The 27,282-nt window shown below is 43.2% G+C and overlaps 1 protein-coding gene across 4 annotated transcripts in view; it reads left to right on the forward strand.

Annotated features, from left to right (window-relative positions):
• YEATS2 (YEATS domain containing 2) overlaps positions 1–11,671 on the forward strand; it is a 75,846-nt gene extending 64,175 nt beyond the window's left edge. For all 4 annotated transcript variants that reach the window (XM_075201707.1, XM_075201708.1, XM_075201710.1 and 1 more), the window contains one exon: positions 11,278–11,671. In XM_075201707.1, the coding sequence (XP_075057808.1) occupies positions 11,278–11,401 (124 nt within the window). In that variant the 3' untranslated portion in view covers positions 11,402–11,671. The remainder of the gene's footprint in view (positions 1–11,277) is intronic.
• The last annotated feature ends 15,611 nt before the right edge of the window (positions 11,672–27,282 follow it).

The following is a 27,282-nucleotide window of genomic DNA, read 5'->3' on the forward strand; positions in this document are numbered from 1 at the left end:
TACTCTGCTCTAGATAGTGATTCTGGAGAGCTAAATAGCTTTTAAATAAGTTTTTTTTTATACATATCTGTACAAATAAGATATCTGTTGAATTATATTTACATTATTTTACTAAGTTCTTTACATAGTTAGTCTTACTGTAGAGATTCTTCCTATTGTGAGGATTATTCTGTTACAATATATATATAATAGCTGAAATACCCGACATTGCCCGGGTTTAAATCTTAAAGTTATTAAGATATCAATGAGTTGGATGTAACTTTCATCATTTTAAAAAGAATTAGCAGCTCTTTCAACACATCCATGATGTGACTGGCCAGTGTCATTTTTGTTTTTATATTAACTCTCATCCAAATCCATCTAGTGTAAGGCCCAGAACAGGCTCCCAGTATCATAGTTCTGCCCAGCGTACACAAACGGGAGGTCTGAGCAGGACCCTAACCCCCCCTAAAACCTGGCCAGGATCCAATAGGCCATGTCCCAATCGGGTGTCCGAATGCATAACCGGACATACAAACAAACCAAATCCATCTAATGGAAGAACCAGAACAGTTTTCCTGGGTCAAAATTCTGCCCAGCTTACACAACGGGAAGCCCACCCGGGATCTCTATCTCCCAGTATGTCTTCTGGGATCCAATGTTACTAGGCTGTGGCGTTTTCATCCAAATCAGTCCAGTGGAGGGCTCAGAACAGGCTCCCCCTGGGTCCTGCCTAGAGTACACCAACGGGAGATCCGACCAGAACCATAACTCCCTTAAAGCCTGGCCAGGATCCAACTGGACCACATATAAATATATGTGTGTGTGTATATATGTACAATTCTGGGTTTATTCCTGTAGAGTTAGTACATTTATGTCTATATTCAAAATAAATAAGTGTGTGACTGTGACTATTGATATAATGAATTGCAGAAAACTTATTTCTATCGCATCCTACATATTGCGAAAAATGTCTGACAAGGTTGTGGACAGCATGGTGGCTAAGTGGTTAGCACTTCTGCCTCACAGCGCTGTGGTCATGATTTCAATTCCCGACCATGGTCTTATCTGTGTGGAGTTTGTATGTTCTCCCCGTGTTTACGTGGGTTTCCTCCCACACTCCAAAAAACATACTAGTAGGTTAACTGGCTGCTATCAAAAATGACCCTAGTCTCTCTCTCTCTCTCTCTCCCTGTCTGTGTGTGTATGTTAGGGAATTTAGATTGTAAGCTCCAATAGGGCAGGGACTGATGTGAGTGAGTTCTCAGTAGCGCTATACAAATAAATGGTGATGATGAAGGGTAAAATGTCCAATGTGAAATATTTTACCTGTGCAAAATGTAAAGCCAATCTACCCAGTGGACAGCAGTATCCGGGGACTGTTTGTGTGGACAGTGAAACAGATGGCCAGGGTGGCCGCGCCACAGGGAGATGGGGTAATCGCCATGGATGACTACATTGGCACAATCGGCAGCGCTAGTTAAGTTGCTTGCCCGTCCTGCAGATATACCCGCAGTGGATACAATTATTACTCTGGCTCAAAATGTATCCGTGCACCTTTCTATGGCTGTTGCCCTTACGACATCTTCAAAAGAGGGTTCTGTACTCTCAGCTTCTCTTTGTTCCCAAGGTCAAATCCAGGCATAACCTTATTGGTCCACTTTATTTGCACAAGGTCTTGGAAAAATTAAATACATTTCTTGAGTCCCTGAGACCTCTGACTTCCCGTAAAAGGCATAGATCTGCTCATCTTGTCTTAGCGGTCTCTGGTTCAGAGGGGTCTTTGGAGGAAAATGGTGTCCTGTTCGAAGACTGACTCCCCTCAGATCATTGACTTAGAAGACTCTTCCAGAGATCAGGGAGTGTAAGATTTGGTCTTGGAGATTTGGATGATACAATTGTCTGAACCAGGATTGTTAGTGGCAGAAGAGGTGATTAGTGTACTTCCCTCCGTCTGAAGACATATCTCATGGAGTCAGCCTGGAAACAGTCAGACAGAAAAATTGTTGTACCATGTAGGTTACCTAGCGTCTGTCCAGCTGGATGAGATGGCAAGGTGGAAACAGGTACCTACGGTGGATACACCTGTAGCGAAGTTGGAGCCCCATACCGCTCTTTCTGTACCTGACTCTGCTACTCTCAAGGATAGCACTGACCTTAAAGGGGAAAGTTCTTTGAAGACCATGTACATGGTGGCGGGAACTTCACTTAGGCCCATGCTTTCTTCCCCTTGAGTAGCTAGAGCGATGGAGACCTGGGTAGATTAGCTTGCTGACGGTTTACAAGATTCTGATTTGCTTCCTCTGGCACTTAATCTGAAAGAAGCCTCAGGATATCTATATGAGGCAGCTCAGAATGCAGCCTCAGTGTCTTCTTCCATCTTTGCATTGGCAGATGCAGCTAGAGAACTTTTTGGTTGCGTTCATGGAACTTGGATAAAGAAGCCTAAATCCTGACAGGATTCCTCTCCACCTTGCAGCCGCGGTTATAAGGGGATGCCTCTTGTTGTTCCGGAACCAACAAGAAGCTTCCTCCCAGGATCGGTAGATTTCCTGAAACATGCACCATGGATACATGATAGCCTTCCAAGGTTGGTCACCTCACCGTTACTTATCCACCACTTTTCCGTGAGACAAAGTAAAGAGATTGGCTTTGCGACAGTCGATCACTTTGCTTCTTTACGCGGGTGTTATCTGCAAGGTCCCGGAAGGGCAAAGGGGCAGAGGTTTCTATTCAAACCTCTTCCTGTTTGCCAAGCCATACAGCTGGTTTTGTCCCATTTTCAACCTAAAATCCCTAAATCTTCATCTCCGGGTGGACAGGTTTCCCTGAGGTCGGTGATCAACAGGTTGGAACCAAACAATTTCCTGGCCTTTATCGACATCCAAGATACTTATCTTCATGTGCCTATCTGGGAGGGGCATCAGCCACTTCTTAAATTTGCACTGGGGGAGGATGTCATTACCATAACATAGGCCTTAAATTTGGTTATCTATTTTCCCCCAATCCCACTGCTACCTCTGGATTCTACATCGAGTCAGACACAATGGAATTTGAGTGATCCTGATTCCAGTTCATTGAGCCAGATATGCGGATGTACTACGCATGGTGGTAGGTCAAGTGTGACGGCTTCCACATTGAGATGAACTTCTGCTTCAGAGGCCATTTCAAAACCAGGACCTTCCCCGGCTGGCTTTATTGGCATGGCTGTTGAAGCTGACCTGTGAAAGGCAGAAGGTTATCCCCCAGGGTAATTAATACCATAGTGAAGGCCAGGAAACCGGTCCCTGCTCGAAATTATCAGAGTGTGGCGGACCTATATCAGTTGGTGCGAACGCAGGACTTGTCATACCGCTGCCTTTTGACTTTCCAGCTTTTTTGCAGAATGGTTAGGATGTCGGCCTTCGTCTTAGTTCCTTAAAGGTGCAGGTATCAGCCCTTTCGATATATATTTTCAGAGAAGGCTAGGGGGTGTGTACCGGAGGTGCAGACTTTCCTCCAAGCGGTTCTACACATCCAGCCTTCTTATGTACCACCTACAGCACCTTGAGAATTGAACTTGGTGCTTGGGACTCTTCAGTCATCTCCCTTTGAACTATTGAAGTCGGCTGAACTGAAGTTCCTAACTTGAAAGGTGTTTTTTCTCCTTGCAAGTGCTTCTGCGAGGAGAGTTTCGGAACTTGGGGCTCTTCTCTTGTTGTTCACCTCATATTCCATACTGCTAGGGACTGTATTTCGTACAATACCCTCCTTCCGACCAAAAGTTGTGTCTCGTTTTTATCTTAATCGAGAGACTGTGGTCCCGGTCTTCCAGGAGGCAGCTAACTCTTTTGATCAGGGATCCTCTAACTTCATTGAATGTGGTCTGTGCCCTAAGGATTTATGTGGATAGGACGTCCGCTATGTGGAGAACGGATTCCCTTTTCATTTTGTATGCTGCTCACAAGAAGGGCTTGCCAGCTGCAAAACAAATCATTGCTAGGTGGATAATGTCCACCATTAAGCAGGCATCTATTAATTTTGATCGACCTGTACATGGTCGTGTCGCAGCATATTGCGCCCATTCTGTGGGGGCCTTTTTGGCTGCGGGCAACAATGCATCGGCTGATCAGCTCTGCTGGGTGGCTACTTGGTCCTCTGTTCAAATCTTTTACCATTTTCATGTTTTTGCGTCTTGGCGCAAGTTTTGGCTGCAAAGTTTTGCAGGCCGGATTGACAGTGTTGCCTCCCTCAAGGGGCAGCTTTAGGACGTCCCCATGGTAGCAGTGTCCCCCAGATTAGATTAAAGAAAGAGAGAGGGATTTTTATACTTGCGTTAAGTCCTTTTCTCTGATTCCTTCTGGGGGACACTGCATTCCCACCCTTTGCTCTTTTGCTGTTTTTGCTGTTGCGTGTTATTTCTGTTTCCCTTCCTTGGAGCTGTTTAATTACACTGAGGATCTACAGTGGTTGCAGTGAGGAGGAGCATTAACAGTTGAATTAACTATTTAAGTGCCAATTCCTGAGTTCCCTCTAACAAGCCATGGTAGCAGTGTCCCCCAGATGGAATCGGAGAAAAGGATTTAACAGAAGTATAAAAATTGTCCTTTATTGCATGAACTGGATTTCATTAAAACAGTTTCTATTGAGGACCACGGAGCACCATAGGAAAGGCTTGGAGTGTGGCTTGAGCTAGTGCACAAGCCATTAGCTGGGCAACTTTTGATAGAATTAGAAAGTTTTTAAATAATACAGAATCCAGCAATGAGCAAAATTGTAGCATTGCCAGCACAAGTTAAAAACAATGTTTGCTTCTGTGACCTTTAAATTAAAGGACTTTATATAGATTAATGTGAATGGGAGATTTCGATAGCAAAGCTGTTAACACCCACTATGCTTTCCTTTGGTTTCCAGTTAAGGAGTTTCATTGAAAGATATGTGTTAACAGTGCTGCTGATATGAGATAGCATCGGTGCTGTCAGCAGTCCTTATACAGACTCATTAAGGCCCAGGGATGTAACTAGACATTTGTGGGCCCCATCCATGGGTGTAAAAACACACATACCCATGAGGTTTTGACAGAGGAGATGGGCCCCTTCTAAGATGCAGGCCACATAGCAGCTGCACCCACTGCTACTATGGCAGTTACACCTTTGTCCAGGCCTTTGCTTCCCTTTGTGTTTTAGACTTTTGTTTATTCTGGTTCTCAATGCCAGCTCTCCTCCAAGCCACATCTACATAATTTCTGTTAATTCTGACACTGTTTGTTCCCCTTTTCACCAACCTGATTCAGTGCATGCTTTTGGAGTTTTTGAAGCCCCTCTTTACAATTTACATTTGCGTAAAATTATAGACTCCATATTGCATCTATTTCTATAGAATAAGCAATAGCAGAAACTTGTTATAAAAGAATTTGGTTATTCGACATTGTACTTTCTTTTGCTGCAGTAAAGGGTGGCAGAACACTGGAAGTAAATCTGACCTTACTCCTTATAAACCCCTCTTATTCCTACTCTTAGCCTTCTTTTCCCCCAGTGGCCTTTATTTGAATGCTCTGGACCCTTAGGGATTGCTTATGCCTAGACCAGGGGTGTCCAACCTTTTAGCTTCCCTGGGCCACATTGGAAGACGACGAGTTGGTTTGGGCCGCACATAAGATACACTAACAATAACGATAGCTGATCACCCAAAAAAAACATAGAAAACATAGTTAACATATATATATGAGAAAAAAAGTGATATATATCACTTTTTTTTCAAATCCCCCTATACTTACCTTTCAATCGCCCTGTTCAAAAAATCCTCACTAGTTATTATACTATAATCACTTTTTGTATTGTTTCGATGCAATATCAATAAAGTGCATTTAAGCCATGCATTGTATATCAGGGTGCCCTGACCAGGCCTGCGGTACCTGACATATACATCACTGTGACCCCAAATTGTGACCTGTTTTGCTAATTACACCACTATGTTAGCTAAGGGATAACAACTTATAATGGGCCAAAGAGAATAATATATAATGCCCCATTAGTATTACAAGTAGAAGTATGTAGCAGGGAGATAAGGTCCATGATGCTCCAGGACCAGGTGACTTTTATTCACTGGTCAGCGTCCCTTGAAATAATAGAAAAAATCCCCCTTATTTACCTTTTAATCGGCTTGTTCTCCTGTCCTCTTCTCTTCTTTTCTCCAATTCTGTGCTGCTGATTGTTCTTCTCGCGCGGGTGACTCCTCTGTGCTGCGCTCCGCAATGGATGTTGGGCGTGATGACATCACGCCCGACATTCACTGCGAGCACCGCACGGAGGAGGAGACAAGTGAGGGAGCCGGAGTACCAGCTGACGTGACCGCGTGACCGCAAGGTAAGTATTTTCTTTTCTTTTTTTTGCAGGATTTTTTTTTTCCATTAACAGTGCTGCCCCCTTGCCACAACCAAAACTCCTTCTGAGCCACATTTACAGGCGTGCTGGGCCGCGTGCGGCCCGCGGGCCGTGGGTTGGACAACCCTGGCCTAGACGGTGGGAAAGCTTTTCTGTGGAGTGAAGTTGTGGGTACTCAATTCCCTCTCCTTCCACCTGCCCCCACAATGGGACACACTCAACACCACCTTCATCTTTCATCCATAATTTGGTGCTGCAATTCTTGCAGCATTCCGGTACCATGGTCACAGCAATAAATTAGACTGGGAAGGCTTACAGTATAGAGAGTAACAGACCATCCAGTAACCTGGTGGTTCAGAACTCATTCTAGGGCTTAAGATCTCTAGCTGGAGAGAGGATCAGTATCAAGAATGCGTTCGGTGTGTGTTCCTACATGGTAACCTCTGATGGAAGCACTGAAGTGGAGCATTCTGAAAGCATGAGTCTCTCTGGAAACTCCCGTGGAGCCCCTGGTAGAATTAGCCTTGCCTAAACCATATGATTTAGAACAACCATTCAGTGCTGTCCAGCTTTATACTTTACCTATGATGGTTTCTCCAGTAACTTGCATCTCTAAAAGAGCTTCTGGCCAAAGGCCTTCCGGGGGAGTACCCACATGCTCCAGCACACAAAGTCCATCTGTTTGAACTCAGGGTACCAGATCATGGGTGATACTCTAAAGTCTTTCTGGTTCCCTAGTGGGATGGATCCATCATACTTGGGATCTCAAACAAGTTCTTTCCTAGGGAGTAAGTCAAAATGGAGTTGCTCCAGTTGGTGATTTGATGGGTTAAAGGAAATTTCTTTCATCCCTAGACATTATTGACACATATGTGGATATATATCCCCATGCTGGAGGATCATCTAGTTTGCATTCCATGGGGTGCATTTTGAATTTCAGGCAACCCATTTTAGACTACCGTCTTCTCTGTTGATTTTCATCAAAGCCATAATAGTGCCACATTCTGGTAACGACTCGACCCAGTGAGCTGGTGATCTTATGCTGGTTATGGCTTTTGAATACTTCTGGATTATAAACAAGGGGAACCTTTTTGGAGGTTCAACAAAATGCATCCGAAAGTGTTCTCAAGGCGAAAAATCCCCTTGTTTCCTCTCTCCTGATCAATCAGCACACTTCTACCCAGTATTGGATGAGAGTAATAGTGTATATAGTCTTCACTCTGGATGTGGTAAGGTACATGATATTCATCATACATTCCCTGCAGGACTCTCTTCTACATTCTTGAAAAAGGTTTCTTGGGCAGCTCTCCATCTGCCTCCCAGGGTGACTGCCACCTTGTGTTATGGATTGAGACCATTCTCACTTTTGTTACACAGGTGATCACCACTGATGCCAGGCTATATAGTGTACCTTCACCATTGCAAGGGTTCATTTTATCTCTAGATAAACATCCTGCTTATAACTGTCATAGAGTGCATGGCCATTTACCTTGCCCTGAGCTTTTCTGGACTGTTTTTATCTAAGTCTTTGCAACCGGGGTCCAATAAACAAAATGCAACTGCTTACCTAAACAATGAAGGGGGCACTTACATCTCCCAAGTCATATTGGGTGTAATGGTTTGTTCCTGAAATTTTGGCAGTCTATATTTAAGGGCTGGAGACTTGGGAGGCAGATTTATTGAGTGGCTAATGCAAGTAGTCTCTCCACCCCCAGGTCTTCAGGATCTAATGGATGCATGAGGTTTCCTGGAGCATGATCTGCTAGACCTTTTTACATGAAAGTAACCCTAACGCATGCCCATGTGGTCTCTTGGCCTTTTCACTTTGTTTTGTACCCTCCAATTTCTCTGCTTTCCTTGTTTATTCAAAAGTTCAGTCAGACTGAAATATGTTCAGGCATTATTCGTTGCCCCTCAATATCCAAGAGATTCTGGTACACCATCTTTTAGCCTTTATGGTTAGTAGCTCCTTAGTCTAGATCTGCTCTCCAAAGGCCATTTTTTTTTCATCAGGACCAGGCTGGTCTGGCTTTAACAGAGTTACTCTTGATCCTTTTATGGAAAGGTTTAACCAAACCTGTCATTAAGACCATGCTGCAATGCTGTCTTTCCTGTTGGGGTGCAAAGTTTTTGAATTGGCAGTTTCCTAGATTTCCCACTGCCTCTTTCCTGCAAGGCAGCACTGTGAAAGTTTTAGGGGCGTAAACTTCCTTAAGGCGCAGGTGTCTGTACTATGTATCCTAGCATTGCTTATTTCCCCGGCAGAACTTTTTATTGTCCATTGCCTCTCTGGGGTGCTAAACTCAATTTGAAGGCTCTAAATCAAGCCTTTGAGCCTCTTTGCTCTGTTCCATTGCATTGTCCTTCCTTAACTGGAAAATTACTTGGCATCTCTTTCACAAATCGACTTGCCTTTTTTTTCCCCTAGGATAATGAAGCCCCTTTTTTTCAACTAAATATGGTCTCTAGGTTTAACATTAATTAGAAGCTGATTATGCCATTCTTGTGCACCAGTCCTAGAAACACTAAGGAAGCAGAGCTTCACACTCTGCGGGTGTACAACTCTGCCATACAGATTCTCAGCTGGTGCACCATGATGGCTGTAAGAAAGATTTGATCACCTCCTCTCTGGCTGTCTCTAGATAGATCTGAACAACAATCACACAGGCCTACTCTGCAACTGAGTAGCAGGTGCACTCAGAACTCACTGGCCCAGTAGGCTTCCTTCTTGGGCGGTGCCATGGGGCTTCAGCAGACCAGGTTTGTTGAAGACACCTGGTCATCAAAACTCCTACAGGTGACAGGAGGAATTAGGCATTTCTTAACTCCTGCTCTGTAATTTCTGGGGGCGGGTAGGGGTTGTGTTTTGTTTTTTTGTTTTTTTTGTTTTTTTACCCCTATAGCAGAAAGAGAACATGATGTTCTTTTTTGAAGTTGTCATTAAATCTCTATCTCCAATGACTGTAGGAAGGGACAGTGTTACTGCTAACGACTATTATCATATGCTTGCAGAACTAGGAGTTGAGCCTTTCCCGTAGAGCTAGTTATGCTCACAGGTACTCAGATGCTCCCAGGTCTTGACGTAGTTTAAGCTTATTAATAACACGGCAGCATGGAATAGGAGGCGATGACAGGAGATAACGATGGTCAAGAACAAGCAGGAGTCTAGGGAAAGAAGCGGTTAGCATAGTAAAGTACAGGCAAGGGTCAGGGCCGGTAGCAAGCAAGGATATCTGGGTCGCAAGCAAAGGTCAGGGCCAACAGCAAACAGTCAAGGTCCTTGGAATAATCCAAAGGTCATACACAGTAATCAATCCAAGTTTCGACACAACAGACAGAAGCTGGTCATCTAACAGGAACTGAAGGCTATAACTGGTAGGGAGGCTAAGCCCTCCCTGCCCTAAATACATAGGTGATCCAATCAGGAAGGAGAAGGCACAGAGGCAACCTTAATCGGCACAGTATTTTTAAGTGGTTAATAAATTAGGCATCTTGCGCACTTGTCCGGCTGCCCAACAACCCGCGACGCGTCAGTATCAAAAATAGCGTCCCGACCGTTGTCCTAGTAACGGCCGGGACGGAGGGGGAAGTGATGCGGCCGGAGAGAGCACAGAGAATCGCAACTGCTCGGGGCACTGCCACGACTCGTAACAGACAGGAACATGCCAACTTGGTAATGTGGTGTTTTTGGTCCTCTGGGGATACTATTTTATATTTTCTCCTTGCTTGATTGCTAGTAAACTGCCCAGGAGAAGGAGATATGTGGTGGTCGAGTATGATGGGATTCCCTTCCCTTACCTTGTCCTCCAGACACGAGTCAGGTTCTTTTTTATTCGGACATCCGGTGGTCAGGAGATAAATACTTCAATGAGAGGGACAAGGATTGGTCAAATAACTTGGGTTTAATAATAATGCGGTAAAGATAATTTTGGTAAGCCACCGCACCACTGACCCCTTCAGCTCAATGGCAATGACAAAACACTCATTTGATCAACATAGAGCACAAAAGCATTTAACATATAATAATAAATCAATTTTCAGGTAAATCACTTAACATTAATATTCAACTAAAACATTTGGTGCACCAATATTATCTTGGTAACGTTACCATATTTTACACTCAGTTCTGGGTTGAACTGTGCACAGGAATTTAGTAGAAGTGCTGCACGTGGTTGGGGCCCATAAATTACTTTTTCACGCCAAATAAACTGATGATCTTTTGTATTGCACAGTCTCTTTTGTGTGTATTCACAGACCTCTCTATTTTCTCTCCTCTCACACTGTTCTCAGTACATAGCTCAGTCTGTTTAGTGTGATGTCACAGATCTCTATACTGCTTATTTGTTTTCAGTACTTTCCTTTTTACTCACACCTCTCTTTGGCTCACTTCTTATCTTCTTCTCTCTCAGTCTATGCAGACACAGGGATCTCTCTCCCTCAGAAGTCTAGAACTTTCCTCTTCCCACTGCCTTCTGGGAGTTCACAGTTATTACCAAAGTTAGTGGACTTGTTGCTATGCCACACACTCCTCCTTCCTGTCACTCCCGGCAACCACCAACCACTCCCAACTGTCACTTCTCCCTCAAGAAAATATATATATATATTTTTTTAAATCTTTATAAACACTTTTAACAATTAACAAATTAAATTAACAAATTAAAAACATATAGATACACCCCAGGGTACTCAGATTTTGGGGCACCACAGATACAGGGTTTTGTTTTGTTTTTAGAAAGAGGGAGGGTAAAGTTTCTACCAGGGCCTTGTGTGTTTGAGGGTGAACACAATGTTCAAATCTCCAATATTTATAGGGAGACGCGGTGTCTTGTGTCCACCCTGGAACACACATTTAACATTAAGTACAAAAAAAAAGTATAGGTTTTGTGTTAAAAAATTTCGGTATTGGAATAACTTATTTTTCGTCCCCTGTGAACAGAGCTCCAAGAGAAATCACCATTGCCAACATTCATCAGGCAATTTGCAACATTCCTTTGTTTGACTTCCTCACAAACAGACATATGGGTGCTTTAAATGTTGAAGATGAACTCCCCTTAAAATAGAACATAACACAGCCACAGCAAAGATACAATGCAAGGCATGGATTATGACTTGAAAACCAGGGTCAGGATCATAACCATCGGATTCCAACCATCTCCTGGCTATCTCCTATGTTATAGCTAGAGAGCTATCTTTCTATTCCTTCACTTGTGTATTGTGTTCTGCTGCACAGTGTCTCCTATATGTAATAAATGTCTAAAACCCTGTGTATGTATGTATATATGTTTGTGTGTGTCCACTTAAGTCAAAATAATAAATCACATGTTCCTCAACTATTTGTCATAGTTATTGTCAAGAATTATTTAAATTGGGAGGGTGCTCAAAGAATGATCTCTCTGTACATTACTCTTTTGATGTTGCCTGCAGAGTCAGGTGTTGGACATAGCTGTTTTGCTGCAATGGATATTGGACACAACTCTATAGCAGTAATGGCAGGGCCTCTCAGGTATTCTACCTCTGGTCTATTAGCCAGGAAGAACTTTTGCTGAAAAAGGTACCATGAATTTTCTTTTGCATATCATACACTATATGGATAAAAGTATTTGGTCATATCTGTTAATTATTGAGTTGAGGTGTTTCAATTAGACCTGTTGCCAGAGGTGTATAAAATCAAGCGCCTAGCCATACAGTCTCCATTTGCAAACATTTGTGATACAAAATGGGTCATTCTGAAGAGCTCAGTGACTTCAAGAGTGGTACTGTGATAGGATGCCACTTTTGCAATAAGACGTAAAATTTCATCCCTGATGGATATCCCACTGTAAACTGTAAGTGATATGATTAGAAAGTGGAAGCATTTAGGAGCAACAGCAACTCAGCCACAGATGAAGAGTACATAAATAATCTATTATTTTATATTTCATTTTATAATTGAAGCAGAAGTTGGTCTGAACAAAACCCTCCTCCCCCCACTGGAAACATATGGTTTGTGAATGTTTGTGCAAGTCTGTTCAGCTGGTCAGTTATTAGCATATGAATGCTGTGAGCAGTTCCTGTGAAAATGTAAACGCCACCAACAAGAAATGTTTTCGATACACTTACACAAGGAGAAACTTCCTCTTCGTGCCCTGCTGCCAGCCTGATAAGATATGCGGACATGGCTCCTAGCTGAACTTGCAAGAAAGTAAGTTGCCTGATTGCCTTCCAAGGCATTGACTAGCAGGATAAATTGTATAATGGAGTTTTTTAATAGAATAAATGAAAGATGAATGAATCTGGAAATATATAGTTTGTAATGTGTTTTTGAATGGAAGGCGGTCGAATCTGGACGCAAATGGGGTAGAGTATATGAGAATGAATGATCATTTCTGGTTGGTTATATGGAAGTTTGTATACAGATGGTAAATGTGAATGGAATTGACTGAGTTTAGTGCAAGAGTTATTTGGAGCTTGTGCTGGTTTTAAAAGTTAGACTTCAGTTTGGTATGAATAGTGTTACATAACTGCATGCCTTGTAAGAATGTTGCAATGCTGTGTAGATATAACATAGGTAATGGTATGGTGTTAGTCTCATTTGTATGTGATTATGTAGTCTAATAAGAACTGGGCCCTGTTGCTATGAAATGTGCATTGGCAGTAAATTAAGCCATTACAAGCACATGTGCTTAAGATGGCTGACAATGTGTTGATTCCTGTAATGCCGTACAATTTCTGGAGATCCTGTTATATGTGGGATGGATTGTTGTTTTAAATGGAAGCATTTGTGGTTTTGTCAAAGGTTATTCTTGAAAAGGCTAATGGAAATTGCAAATGTTGCCTAATAAAAGTGTATGGAAATAGTTTGTTTTATGCAGTTTAGTGTAAATGTATAATAAGTGTATGGAAATGATTGTGCATAGATTGTTAGATAGAATGGTAGTGTTGGAAAAGTATTTCATGGGAAAGTGGAGAAACTGTGTAGATGGTATTGGCTATGCTGCTGTTTAAAAATATGGAGGAAATTAGTATTTAGATGCATAGCAAGTGATTGGATTGTTCAGAAAGTGGTCAGATTGTTAAATATAATGTTTTGTTAGACTGTTGGTTTAAAGGGTAGTTTGTAACTCTGAATCTCTGAAATAATGTGGTTTATTGCTGGAAATGTTAATGTAGTTAATATGGCAGCAAGGTGAAATATCATGTGTTTAGAGCATGTTGAGTTCAGACAGTAGAGAAAATGGATCTTGTATCTGGCAAGCTTGTAGAATAGCTGCCATCTAGAAACTCTCATGTGAAGGATAGTGAAATAAAGTGATAAAGGGATAAATGTGGCAGAGTAAAGGTTAAAATATGTACTTGATTGTCTGTGTGTTCTTCCTCCCCCTACACACACACACAATGTATTCACACACCTAGAACAATAGGTAAAGCTTAACACACACACATTCACACACCTTTAGACAAAAGTTTGTCAAAACACACACAATGACTTGTATATTTATATAGCAGGCAATACATGTAATGTATTGCACCAAAATATATACTTTGTGTAAAATATTGTTATGCTATTTACGGTTTTACAATTAGAATGTTAATAATAGAACACGTTTTAAACTAAGCTATATTTTGTGCGTAGTTTTTCTTGAAGATATGAGCATAAGCTATTATATGAATATTGGTCCTGTTGATTTAAGGGAAAATAAGAACTATATTTCTTAGGTTAAATCACAATTTCCTATGCGAGGAGTGGGTTGACGGTATTAGTCATATATTACAGTATTAAATGGTCAGCCATACATTTGCCAGATTATTAAGGAGATTTAAACCCCATAATCACCCTAGAAATCCTTTTACAGTCACTTCGCTAAAGAGCACGTAAAATCACGGATAGGGGTCATCAACTGCTAATGCGCATGGTGTGTAAAAGTCGCCAACGCTCTGCTTATTCCATAGCTGAAGTGTTCTTCAGTGAAGGGCATTCTAAATGCTTCAGCACACAAAGTCATTTTGGACAATGCTATGCTTCCAACTTTGTGGCAACAGTTTGGGGAAGGCCCTTTTCTATTTCAACATGACTGTACCCCAGTGCGCAAAGCAAGGACTGCAAAGACATGGTTTGATGAGTTCGGTGTCGACAAACTTGACTGGCCCGCACAGAGCCCTGACCTCAACCCCATCAAACACCTTTGGGATGAACTATAAAAGGAGATTGCATGCCAGGCCTTCTCATCCAACATCAGTGCCTGACCTCATAAATGCTCTACAGAATGAATGGGCACACATTCCCACAGAAACACTCTCAATATCTTGTGGAAAGCCTTCCAAAAGAGTGGAAGCTGTTATCGCTGCAAAAGGGGACCAACTCCATATCAAAGGATATATATTTGAATACAATGTCATTACTGTCCCTGTTGGTTTAATGGTCAAGCGTCCGAATACTTTTGTCCAACTAGTGTATATTTTTATGACTAACATGATATTGTTACCCTGTAAACGGTATAAATGTGTGTCCATGGTGTGCTGAAACGAGGTAATAAAGTCACCTCAACCAGTCTACCTCATTTCTCACAAAGTTTGAAATATTAAAACATGTACTTTTTTTTAGCCCTCTGGTTCACCGTATTTGTCAGTCCTATTTAAACTTGTATATATTGTATTTTTAAGTGGTAATATGTCAAGCAACATGGCTTTCTTATTTTGTGTATACCTGCAGACTAGTCCATTGTTTCAGTCTAGGCAAAAGGATTATTGACCACCATTCCAGTATGAATGTACATCACACCAGGAATGCCCTACAATAGGGTAAAGGTCCACAGGTAGAGCTGTTTGTTTAATTACAAAGGACTTGTTTTGTGTATTTAAATGTAATATCTCTGGATTGTGATCATTCCTGTTTAAACAAACTCTCCTGTATAGAATGTTGCGGTCACTAATTGTATCAAGAGCAAATCATCTGCTATCTTTAGAAAGGTAAACACAGAAAAGGACCAGTCAGGCAAGCCCTATAACTCTTAAGAAGGTAATTTCTGCTTTTAAGAGATGGCACTCCAGAACAGCAGATTGGCTTGGCATTCACTACCCAGTGATAGCTAAAGTCAGGCTGGCGTTAAAGCCTCAGTCTGCCAGGAGACAGGGGAGGGACAATCTGTCTCTGGAGTACTGCCTTTGTCCTGAACTACCTCTTCAGGTCCTGGGGAGCTGACAGTAAGCTGTCGAAGTCAGCAAATTGGATAAAGTCATTTCAATTAAAATCGAGCAAACTTAGTTGTCTTTGTTTGAAAAGATGCGTACGGTACGCTACGGCGTGGAAGGGCGTATGCAGCTGCAACACGTGGCAACAACAGTATTTAGTCTTTTGCATACATTCACACAAACACGCACACTTGTAAAATAGTACACATTAATGGTAGTTGCAACACATAGTCATTTCTGTCGAAATATAGTAGTATTTATGTGTAATATTATGAGTTATATGCATATCAGTAAAACATATGGTACACGTTGAAGGAATCAAGTCATGTGTGGTATCATACGTATCCCCTTCGCATTTCCCACTGTCCGGTTCACTTTGCGAAGGGATCGCAGGGTGCATACGCAAGTTATTAATGTTATGGCATTATGGACTATTATGATGAGAACTCTTGGCGGGAAGATCAGAGCCCATCCCATGGAGAGATGACCCCCTCCTTTCGGATTCCTGAGCTTAAACTAGCCTATGATCTACAACCCCCTGGACCCTCCTGAAACCTGGACCAATAGAAGCAAGCCACACCCTTTGTATTGTTTTACTGTATCACTGTTTGCATATAAGCAGCAGCTCCTCATGTAGTGTTCAGACATCTTGTCCCCAGACTTCAGGATTGAATGACTGTACACTGGATCCAGAGCGCCTGCGATAAGTAACGGCTGTATTTATTATTATTTCGCTAAGATATATCTACTGCTACTTTTTGAGAATAAATCTTTGTGCGTTGGAAACACAAATCGAGATTCGACAATCGTTATTGGATAGCGACAAAACGCTCATAACAAAACCAGGAGCGCTTCCTTGCTGGTAGGCTCAAAGTAGAGAGGGTCTGCTTCCCAGGAGGAGTTTGGATAGACTGCACCCCCTGAGAGTGGTTAGAACACCGGTTAGTTGTTTTCATTTATACCCTGTATTTTGTCTGTGCCAGACTGTAGTGCTATTTGTTGTTGGTTATTATTTTTATATATTATTATTGCTATTTGGTGCTACCATTTTATTAGATAAACCCATTTATACTTTCTCTTTCATCCATGCTGGGGGACACTGCTACCGTGGGGTTGTATGAGGGGAGCTAGAAGTTGGCACTCAAATAGTTCATTATTTGTTTAACCTACAGACAAACTCCTTCCCTCTGCAATCCCCTGAATCCTCAGTGTAATTTGAGTGCCCAAGCAGTTGGGCTTACTGGGTGCTGCTCTGCAGTATTTTCTAAGGCTAGGTACACACTGAGATAATACATCGGTTGAAAAATTCTTCAAACGATTGTACCTACGACTGAAGGTCCGATCACACTGACGATACATGCATACGTGCTGACACGATTTACCTTCAGATCTGTGCTCTTCATCTGGTCCTCTAGTCTTTGGAGAATGTCAGCGAAATATTCATTCAATCATTCATTATTGTCACTGATTTAAACTGCCTTTGAACAAACAAATGAATTATTTCTTCTACAGCACTCTCTACATTTATTCACCGGAACATTCATTGCTAGCATCGGCTGAAAAGAACACGACTCTGTAAACACTTTTGAGATTGTGAGCATGACTGCATACACACTACATGATTGGTTGGAAAATATTAAGCCGACAGTCGACACTTTGGAACGACTTTCGACCATCGTGTCACTATGCACACCAACCTGATTTCCAAACGAACGGTCCTATGTTAGCTGATTTCCCTGATTATTGGATGAAAAGGTTCCAGTGTGTACCTAGCCTTACAGAGAAATTTCTTTTATTTTCATTTATTTTATCTTAATTTTATCTAATCTTTCTTTACTTAAGATTAGGTGCAGTTGCAGCAGCTGCTACTTACTGCGGCTGTTTTGGTAACACATTACCTCACAGGATCCCGTCTACTGCATTGCCAGAGCACAGATGGCCCTGGTACTACAGATCACTATAAGAAGTGACCGGAGGGAGACTGGCACTGGTTCAGAGGGTCCTTGGCCATCCATGAGGGCTAACTACATTTCTCATCCTAAAAGATTGTTGTATTTTGGGGAGTTTTTGACAGCCATGTATATAATATTTTAAAGATGTATGTGCTGTTAGATTACAGGGGTTTATAAATGCTATATACAGATCACACATTCTGTATCGTATGGTTACTTACTCAGAGTTTACGCTGGGACTCTGTGTGTGTGTGTGTATATATATATATGTATGTGTGTATATATATATATATATATATATATATAATGTATATGTATATGTATGTGTGTATATATATATATATATATATATATATATATATATATATATATATATATATATTATACACACATACAAGCAGTGTTCTACCCAGCACCTATTTCTGGGATGCTCTACCAGGCTCATTTGGCTTGCCATCTGGCTCTTGGAACCCAACAGAGTCTTATTATAATAGAATAAACCATTGTTTCTTGTATTAGAAGCACTATGTGAGCACTACAGCCAGCAGTGTGTGTTAGACCACTGACCACCAATCTGACCAGTCCTGGCAGGTGTGGGCAATAACCTACAACTTTTTCAGTATTACTACAAAGTTACTCTCCCATCCAGCTGCATGTATTTACTACAGATATTGTGAAGCACTAGGTTTGGGAGATACTGTTTGGACTACAAGCTAGGGACAAATCGGTATCGTCCTTTACTGTTTATTCTGACACAATATAGTGTGACCATTTCTTCCTGCCTGCAGTTTATTTTCTCGGTAAAATCCAGGGGGCACCAAGGGCAACTGTCCCCTCATCCGAATAAAAAACAGACGGGCGTTGCGGCTTAACAAATAGAAGCCAGTGCATCTGCCCGTGAAGTGATTACATGACAGGCAGCTTGCTCATGCAGATAAGCATGCCATTTGCCATTTCTTCGGACTGAAGCTGATGCGGGTTGGCTTACAGAGAGGCCACCCCTGCAGCTATGGCAGTCAGTGGAATCTCCCAGTAGTGGGATAAACGGCAGCTGTACGTGTAGCAGAGATCTGAGATAAGCTGTAAATTCCACAAGCTGCAGACAGACTTCTCTCCTCATCTTCCTCATGCTGTATCAGAGGATCCTTGGCCACCTAGGAGGGCTAAATACCATTTTACATATCTACATATCTTGTGTTGCACCAGCCACATATGGGTGTGTGTGTGTGTGTGTGTGTATATATGTATATATATGTGTATATATATATATATATATATATATATATATATATATATATATATATATATATATATATATATATATTTTGTAACAAAAGGAGGCATTTAGCTGGTAATATGCAGAGAAAGCAGGGAAGTAGAGTAAAACATTGGCACAGTTATGTACCTAGGTGGAGATTAAACCAGGTAAAAACATATGTGTAGTTTAAAATTGGTTTACTTACATGATGTAAAAGCTGCTTCCTCTCAGTAAACAGACAGGGTGGGTCTGATAGTTTAAACAGAGCCAGGGATGGGCGTTTACTTTTAAAGAGAAGATGGGTGTGTCACCTGTCCATCAAGCTAGGCCTGTGGGAGGAGTGTCAGGTATAAAACCCTGCTTGTTTCATTGTTCAGGGAGATCAACGCTGGGCTAGCTGGCTAATCTGGACAGGACTATGTATAGTAAGCGTCGAGGGTCTCCATAATTGCTGTGCAAGTATACGGTGTCAAAACATTATTACCATCCTGACAATAAAGAACCATAAAAAGGAAGAAGTTGTACGCGTGTGCTTCTGCAGTAGCGGGCTCTTGCCACAATATGTATATGTATGTGTGTGTATATGTAATATATATATATATATATATATATATATATATATATATATATATATAATATATGTGTGTGTGTGTGTACACATACATACATCCACACATTCTCACACTTGCCGAATTCTTGAAATCGGTGTCTGGGAACTGCTTGGGAAGGTGGGCGTGCAGTGGCGGGGCTCGGCAAATTGCATTATTTTGCCCCTGTGACATAATGACGCAAACGCAGTGGGCGGGGTCAAATGGCGCAATTCCCTGAGCATCACACCATTTTGGATCTAATTCTGCCCACTGCACTAGGAATTGGGCAGATGCGGGAGGATACCATACTCTCCCGGGAGTCCTAGATACCCACCCGGAATCCGGGTGTCTTCCGGACATTCCGAGAGAGTTGGCAAGTATGACATATATCTATATCCTCAATTGTTCAAATAAAATGTACAGACCAGCACCAGCAAGCCAGAGTACAAAAATACAAAAGAAGTTTAATAGAAAAATACACAAAGTTCAAAATAATCAAAGAAAATAAATACATTACAAAACATTTCCTGCCCAACAATCGTTTCAGTTCCCTTTGCTTTTTTCAGGGGCAATGGCTAGACACTACTGCTATCCTTTTATACCAGTGTTTCTCAACTCCAGTCCTCAGGACCCCCTAGCAGTACATGTTTTCCATATCTTCTTGCTGGAGCACAGGTGTATTCATTACTGACTGAGACAGTGTAGCAGGTGGTATAATGATTTCACTGGTCACCTGGCATTGGCACTGGAGTTGAGAAACACTGTTTTATACCATTCTGAGGCATCCAGAATCGGCTGTCCTAATTATATACATGTATGTTAATACAGTGACTAAAACACACTATAAACTGCATTATATTTGAATACAAGTATCAAAAAACAATATGCAAACATATCAAACACAAAATCAACATAATAGTAATTATATAGCAATTATTATTATTTAGTAATTAGGATATTCAGCACCATATTTTAAATGATCAGAACATTTAATTTAATAACACTGTCCAGAAATATAGCATAAAAGTGTCCATGATTTTAGTAGTCCTGGCTTGACTCTTTATGCAATTGTAATTATCTCAACGATAACATTTCACTGCATTTTGCATCAACGCTTCTATTTTAAAATAAAGGTATTGTGATGGGTGAACTTACAGTATAAAAACTTCTATGAAATGCTATCTTGACATCCGAAGCAGCCATGATCGAAGACAAAATTGTTATATAACCTTGTGTAATCTTGCAGGCATGGGTCAGTTTGGAGAAAGTTAGGTTGAAGATCTAAAGGATTGTTGACTTTCTATTTCTGGGGCTTTCTCTCTCTTCTACAACAGAAAAGTGACCACCCTGAACGTATTTTTAGTTATAAACAGCAGAATGTGTTACTTCAGTGGCTCTTAGGGCAATAGTCAACCCTTGCTGTACATATTTTTCCGAAAATATCATTTAACAACACTTTCTTCAGAAGCATCATGAAAAAGGACGTGTTTACCATAAAAATAAAGATGTATTTACAGTCGAAAAAAGTCTAAGAATTTGTATCTTGTCCTTTGATAGAATTATGATAAAGCCAAAATATAGTTATTTATATCTGTGTAAACTTACCAATATGGCTCATTTGGGAGAGACTAATTAAGAGAGGAAATTAATGAATTCTAGCCTTCCACCGAAAAATAAAACTAGAACTGGGAATACCAGGTGCTGTAGGCCTTTTTTTTTCTCTCTTGTTCCTCATGTTTTTTTTATTTAAAACTTGCAACATTACATACATATCAACAAACAAGTAAACTTTACAAAAGATGGCACCAACTTATTTAAAAGGACCAACTAAAACATACGGCTGATTTGCCAAAATAACTGAAAAGTCCAAGAAGGGCTCTTTGCCCAATAAAGTCCAGTACAAAATATAGAAGGATAAAACACATAAAAACAAGAAGGTGCCACCAAACAAACTTCAAACCCACCCATATCTTATCGTACCCTACTAAGAAGCAAGTTGTAGGTGCATGCTAAGCCATACTTGAAAAAACCTTCCAAAACGCAAAATCTAATGGGGTGAAAAGACAGCGAGAAAAGCCACTCTTAGAAAGGAGGAGCACCAGACTTTGACCTCCTAAGGAGGTCTCAGACTCCGCCACAGCCTGAGCCAGTTAGCATTGGACATCCGGCGACCCTCCATGCCCCTCAACTTCCATACCTCGTGAAGAATATTTTCTACCACCACTTCACAGGGAAGGACTTTCTGACGGATGGTGACCTGACACTGTGCGTTCCACGTGAAAAACCTGACCACTAAACTGACTAGAAAAAGTACAGAAATCAAAAGCCCTCCACCTTGCCTTGAATGCCCCGTAGACCCATTCAGGGCAACTAAGCCCCGAAAGGCAGGGGATCCCCAGCGACCTGGAGACTCTTTTATAAACCTTTACATTAAAGGGACACTCGAGCAAGAAATGGTCCATAGTCTCCTCCACCCCTAGACACTCCTCCCGTGGGCAGCCACGATCATCAGCATTTCTGTGCTTGAGGTTCCCTCTTACATAAAGTCTCCCGTGAAAGGAGAGCCAGGCAATGTCCTGAAGCTTCAAAGGGATTCTCCTCGAGTTAATCAAGGAAAGCCCCACCGAACTCACATCACCTGGGCAGTCTCTCAGTGACAGCGGAACCCAAAAGTGGGAGTGCAGGACTCTTCTCCAACTCCCTTCTAAAAGAGCTCCCAACTTCCCCCACCCCTAAGCCCCATCGCCTTGTCACCTTCAATCCCAAGGAAACGTAGGCCGGGAGATACCCATGCCGGACCCGGAAACTCTTAACAGTGCCTCCCGCATACCATGCACTGAGAAAGGGATCCACCCATACCTTGAAACCTCCCACCCACTGAGGAGGGGTCTCAACTAGGAGACTACTAAGGTGCAACTTCAGAAAGGTTGACATAAAGAAAAGCACAGGGTTAATCATACCCAGGCCCCCATCCTTCCTCAGTCGGTAGGTCACAGCCCGCTTGACCAGGTTCAGCCTATTCCCCCAGAAAAACTGGAAGAAAACTGCATAAACCCTAGACCATAAAGACTCCGGCAAAAGGCCCACATAGCTGATGTACAGGAATACTGGGATCAGGAAGGTCTTGATCAGGTCCACCCTTTCCCAGAGAGAGTGTTTCCACCTCTTCCAGCTCTCTACCTTCCGGGAACCTTCCTCCAGCCTTGACTCCCAATTTTGCTTGGCATAATCACCAGGGCCGAAATGAATCCCTAAAATTTTGATCTTCTCACTCACCCGGGGAAGACTGTCTGGAAGGTTGAATTCACAACCCTCCTCCCCCATCCAGAAAACTTTACTCTTTTCCTGGTTTACTAATGAGCCACTGGCCTCGAAATACCCACAGACCAGAGTCGTTACCTCCTCAGCTTCCGCGGAACTCGACAAGACAATAGTAACATCATCTGCGTAGGCCACTACCTTCAAGGGACACTCCGGACCCAACAGCACACCTCCCAACGAGCTACCACCAACCCTTCTGACGAAGGGATCTATGGCAAACACATACAGGAGGGGGCTCAGGGGACAACCTTGTCTTACTCCAGAGCTGACCTCAAAGGGCTGACCCACCCAACCATTCACAAGAGGGAAACTCTCGGCTTGTCTATAAATGGTACGAAGCCAATTCACCACCCGCACTGGAAGACCGTACCACAGAAGTAGAGCCCAAAGGTACTCATGATTTACCCTATCAAAGGCCTTCGACTGATCTAATGCTGAAATGTACTTCCCCCACCTCTCCGCACGACACCCTTCAAAAGCCTCCCGCACCGCCAGGACAGCACTGCTTCGGCCCTTCACAGTGCAGTGCTGAGAAGGAGAGAGTAACTGACCGGAAACCTGCATCACTCTATTAAAAAGCACCTTCGCCAGAATCTTCCTGTCGGTATTGAGAAGAGCAATGGGGCGCCAGTTCTCAATACACGACTGATCTTTCCCCTTGGACAGTAAGATAAGGGCAGAGACCCTCATGGAGGGAGGCAATAAACCTCTGCCCAGGCTCTCATTAAAGACCTCCATGAGACGCGGAGCCAGGATGTCCCCAAAGATTTTAAGAAAACTCAGATGTAAGGCCATCTGGGCCTGGGGCTTTCTTGACAGATAAACCATCTATTGCCATCCTGACCTCGTCCACCGTTATTTCATCGCCCAAGGACTCAAGCAGGCCGCTAAAATCACCAAGGCCAGGAGTTTCCCTCAAAAACTGGTCCATCCTCTCTTTGTCAAGTGACTTCTCCGATAAGAGAATAGAAGGACCGCACTACACCAAGGATGCCCTCCTTCTCCTCCCTAAGGACACCCTCAGCATTGCGCAGGCCCCTCACCTCCTTAGCATCTACAGAGTTCCTACAGCTCTGGAAAGGATCGGGCGAATGGTACTTCCCATAATCCCTCTCCAGAACCAAGGACGCGTACCGGTCATACTGTATCTCTCTCATCTGAGCCTTCACCCGGGGGATCTCCCCACTATCCCCCTGGCCAGAGATCAAGAATCCAAGTTTTTTCCTCAGTGCCATGTAGGCGCTCTCTTTTAACAAGTTATTTCTGGCTACAAGGCCCCGAAAAAAGCTCCGGGTCCTTTTCTTCAGCATCTCCCACCATTCAGACCTACTCCAACCCGCCTCCAAAAGTGATTCCTGGGATTCAAAGAAGTCCCTAAAAGACTGTCTTATCACCTCCTCGTCCAGAAGCTTAGAGTTCAAGCGCCAGAGACCCCTACCCTTCCGAAGAGTCTCCGAAGCATTCAAGGACATAGATAGGTAAACGTGGTCGGAGAACTCTACCGGCCTCAGCTCTGGAGCCAAGGTTTTCGAGCTCTCCTTAACAAAAAAACTATCTATCCTAGACCTACAACTACCTCTATAAAAAGTGAAACCTGTGTGGTCTGGGAAATGACGAATGTGCACATCCACCAGACCAGCCTGCCTAACCATACTTGCTAGAAAAAGGGAATCGTAGCCCAGAGAAGCCCTTGAACCTCCCCTGTCTTTTGTCCTAGTGACGGTGTTAAAATCACCACCAAAGACTATCTGCCGGGCTGTAAAAAGGTATGGCTTTATCTCCATGAAGAGGCACTTCCTTCCCCATTTTGTTTGAGGGCCGTAAATATTAATTAACCTCAGGTCGTGCCCCCTCAGGTTGACATCTGGCACCATGCACCTACCTACCTCAAGCTAAATGACTCGCTGGATGGTTATCATGCCGGTAAAAAGCACCGCCACCCCACCATACGGCTCGGCTGCAAGAGACCAGTAGGAGGGCCCACGACTCCACTCACTTTTGGCTTTATGTAGGTCAGCAAGCTGACCCAGTCTGGTCTCCTGCAAAAATAAAAAATCAGCCTCAACCGTGCTGAAAAAATCAAAGGCCATATAACGAGCACGTTTGGATTTTATAGATGCCACATTAATGGTAGCGAATCTAATGGGCTGGGAAGCCATCCTTCAGAGCTATAGACAGTAGGAAAAACTTACTTCTTTTTAAACTTTTTCGCCGAGTCCTCATCTGAGGACCCGAATCTCTTATAGCTCAGTCCTGCCGGCAGGGATTCCTCCCCCCGAAGAATAACCTCTTCCCCAGCAGGAGGGACCCCGCCTGACCTATCCTCCTCACTCACAGAGCCATTAGGAATAGTCCTATCCGGGAACCTAGCCACTGATGTTCCTAACGGGCCATGGACTGGATCAGGAGAAGGAGAACTAAGGGAAGTGTCAGGGGGGACAGGAGGGGGGATGGGACTTGGGGAGTCAGAACATACAGAAAGGGCTTGATGGGAAGTGGGGACTGGGTCATTAACCGAGACCAAAACCCCCGTCTCCAAAGGACGAACCTCCAAATTTTGACCGGAGGGGCCGGCGTCTAAGGGAGGGGTGGGAGGGGGGTCACGGATGGGGGGAGGTACTAGGTCCTCTATTGAGAGAGGGCCAGATGGAAGCAACTCTGGATTTTTTAGAAAAGACCTAGCTGTTCTCTTTCCCTTTGGTTTTTTTGACATTTTCGCAACCTCTCCCAAAACTGAAAGGTCCCTGGACTTCTTTGTCTTCCTCCCTGGTTTCGTTTTCTGCACTAAGTCTCCCTCTTCCATCATCATAACCTCGCCCTCCTCCATACTCTCCTCCTCACTTGTTGAAAACTGGAACTTGTTGGACAGAACAATCCCTTCCCTTTCTGTTCTACTCTTTTTTTTCTTGGTTTTTTGTTTGACCCACTGATTTGAATCGTCACCTGCGGGTACCAACAACGACACCCCAGGTGGTGCAGAAACAGGGGGTGGGGGAAGTGGGGGGAGTGGGGGGGCAGAAATCACACTAACAGGGATAACCAAACTCCTTGCTGTCTCACCCTTCTCAACCCCCTCAGCTATCCTCACCAACTCTTCATCTGTGATAGCAGAATTGTGGGCCGCATGCGGGCATTTACTAAAAGGGTGCCCTATCACCCCACATAGATTGCACCGGATTCGACTGCAAGTTCTAGATTCGTGGCCCATATCCCCGCAATGACCACACTTCTGCAAGGGGCAGTTGGCACTGAGGTGGCGGAAATCCCCACACCGGTAGCACATCCTCGGCTGACCTGGGTAAAAGCACTGAATTCTGTCCCTCCCCAGGAATGCTGCAGATGGTAAATGCACCAGACCAGCCTCCGTGCACCTGAGATCCACCATGGCAGACCACCCGCCACTCCAGACACCGTGGCTCGGATCAGGGACTTTTGTCAATGGGGATATCAAGTTAGCAAACCTCCTGACCCAAAAGGTCAAATCTGCGGCCGGGATGGACTCATTCCTAACAAGTATATTTATCCTCACCCTCTCTTGACGTGTTATAGGGATTGCTCTGAAATCCTTCCATGGATCTCTTCCCTTGCACCCACCCCACCTGCCCCAAAAAGCCTGTAACCCTTGGTAAGAGATGAAACTTACATCGTATTCTGCAGTACTAACAGGGTGGATGCAAGCAAAGAGATCCGCTGGAACAAACCCGAAAGAGTCCAAGAATAACTTAAGGAAATCCGCCCTGTTTGGGGGGTCCCTTCCTACATATTTAAACTGAACAACATTACGTCGTTTAAAGGGCTGAGCCCCCATTGGAGCTGATATAACGTTCTGAGCATTCACCCCAGGCCCCGGGCTTGTCCCAGATACTATACCCGCATATGACATTATACCAGGGAGAGGGCCAGATCTTACAACCGGACTCTGGACAGAAGCATTCCCCTTCACCCTACTATTACCCTCCCCACTGGGATCATTATCACACTGTGATATCGAACGAGTCTTTAGGGGAGCTTTGGCTTGGGGGGCTGATTTATCCAACCTAACATCTCCTTGGGCCAACATGGTAGGCATTCTTTTTGAGTCGTCCTCTATCAAAGCAGCAGCCCTTTTTGCCCTGTCTGTAATGTGCAGGGGCCCATAGATGGTATCTATAACATGAGCCTGGACTGGGCTGAGCTCTTCCCTTATAGACTTATTCATACTATTATTAGCAGAACCAACAACATTAACATTGACATTAACAGTATTACATACTTGATTAGGTCCATCATTATTATTAACACCACAAACTTTGTCAGCATTATCATTTTTGACTAAAGTGCCTCCCAGAGAGGTCTCAAGCACCAGGTCTCCTGTGGGGGCTGGGTCAGTAGCTGCAGATTTATCCACAGACCTCTCAGATCCCTTGCCCACTAGCACTCCAGGGACAGTGACTGAGACTCTCCTGCTCATCGGCTCAAGCTTTGCAGGAATATCTACCCCATATTCAACACCAGCAATTATATCACCTATGGCATGACCCGTGGACAGACTGCCAGAAACCGCCGGGTCCGCCTGACAGGGAGACACTGCCACCGGGGACGGCGCTGCTCCCATACAACTAGCTGAACCAGACATTATATTTACAGTATCAGCATTATCATTTCTACTCACG

This window comes from Mixophyes fleayi, chromosome 3 (assembly GCF_038048845.1).
Source record: "Mixophyes fleayi isolate aMixFle1 chromosome 3, aMixFle1.hap1, whole genome shotgun sequence".
Lineage (NCBI taxonomy): Eukaryota > Metazoa > Chordata > Amphibia > Anura > Limnodynastidae > Mixophyes > Mixophyes fleayi.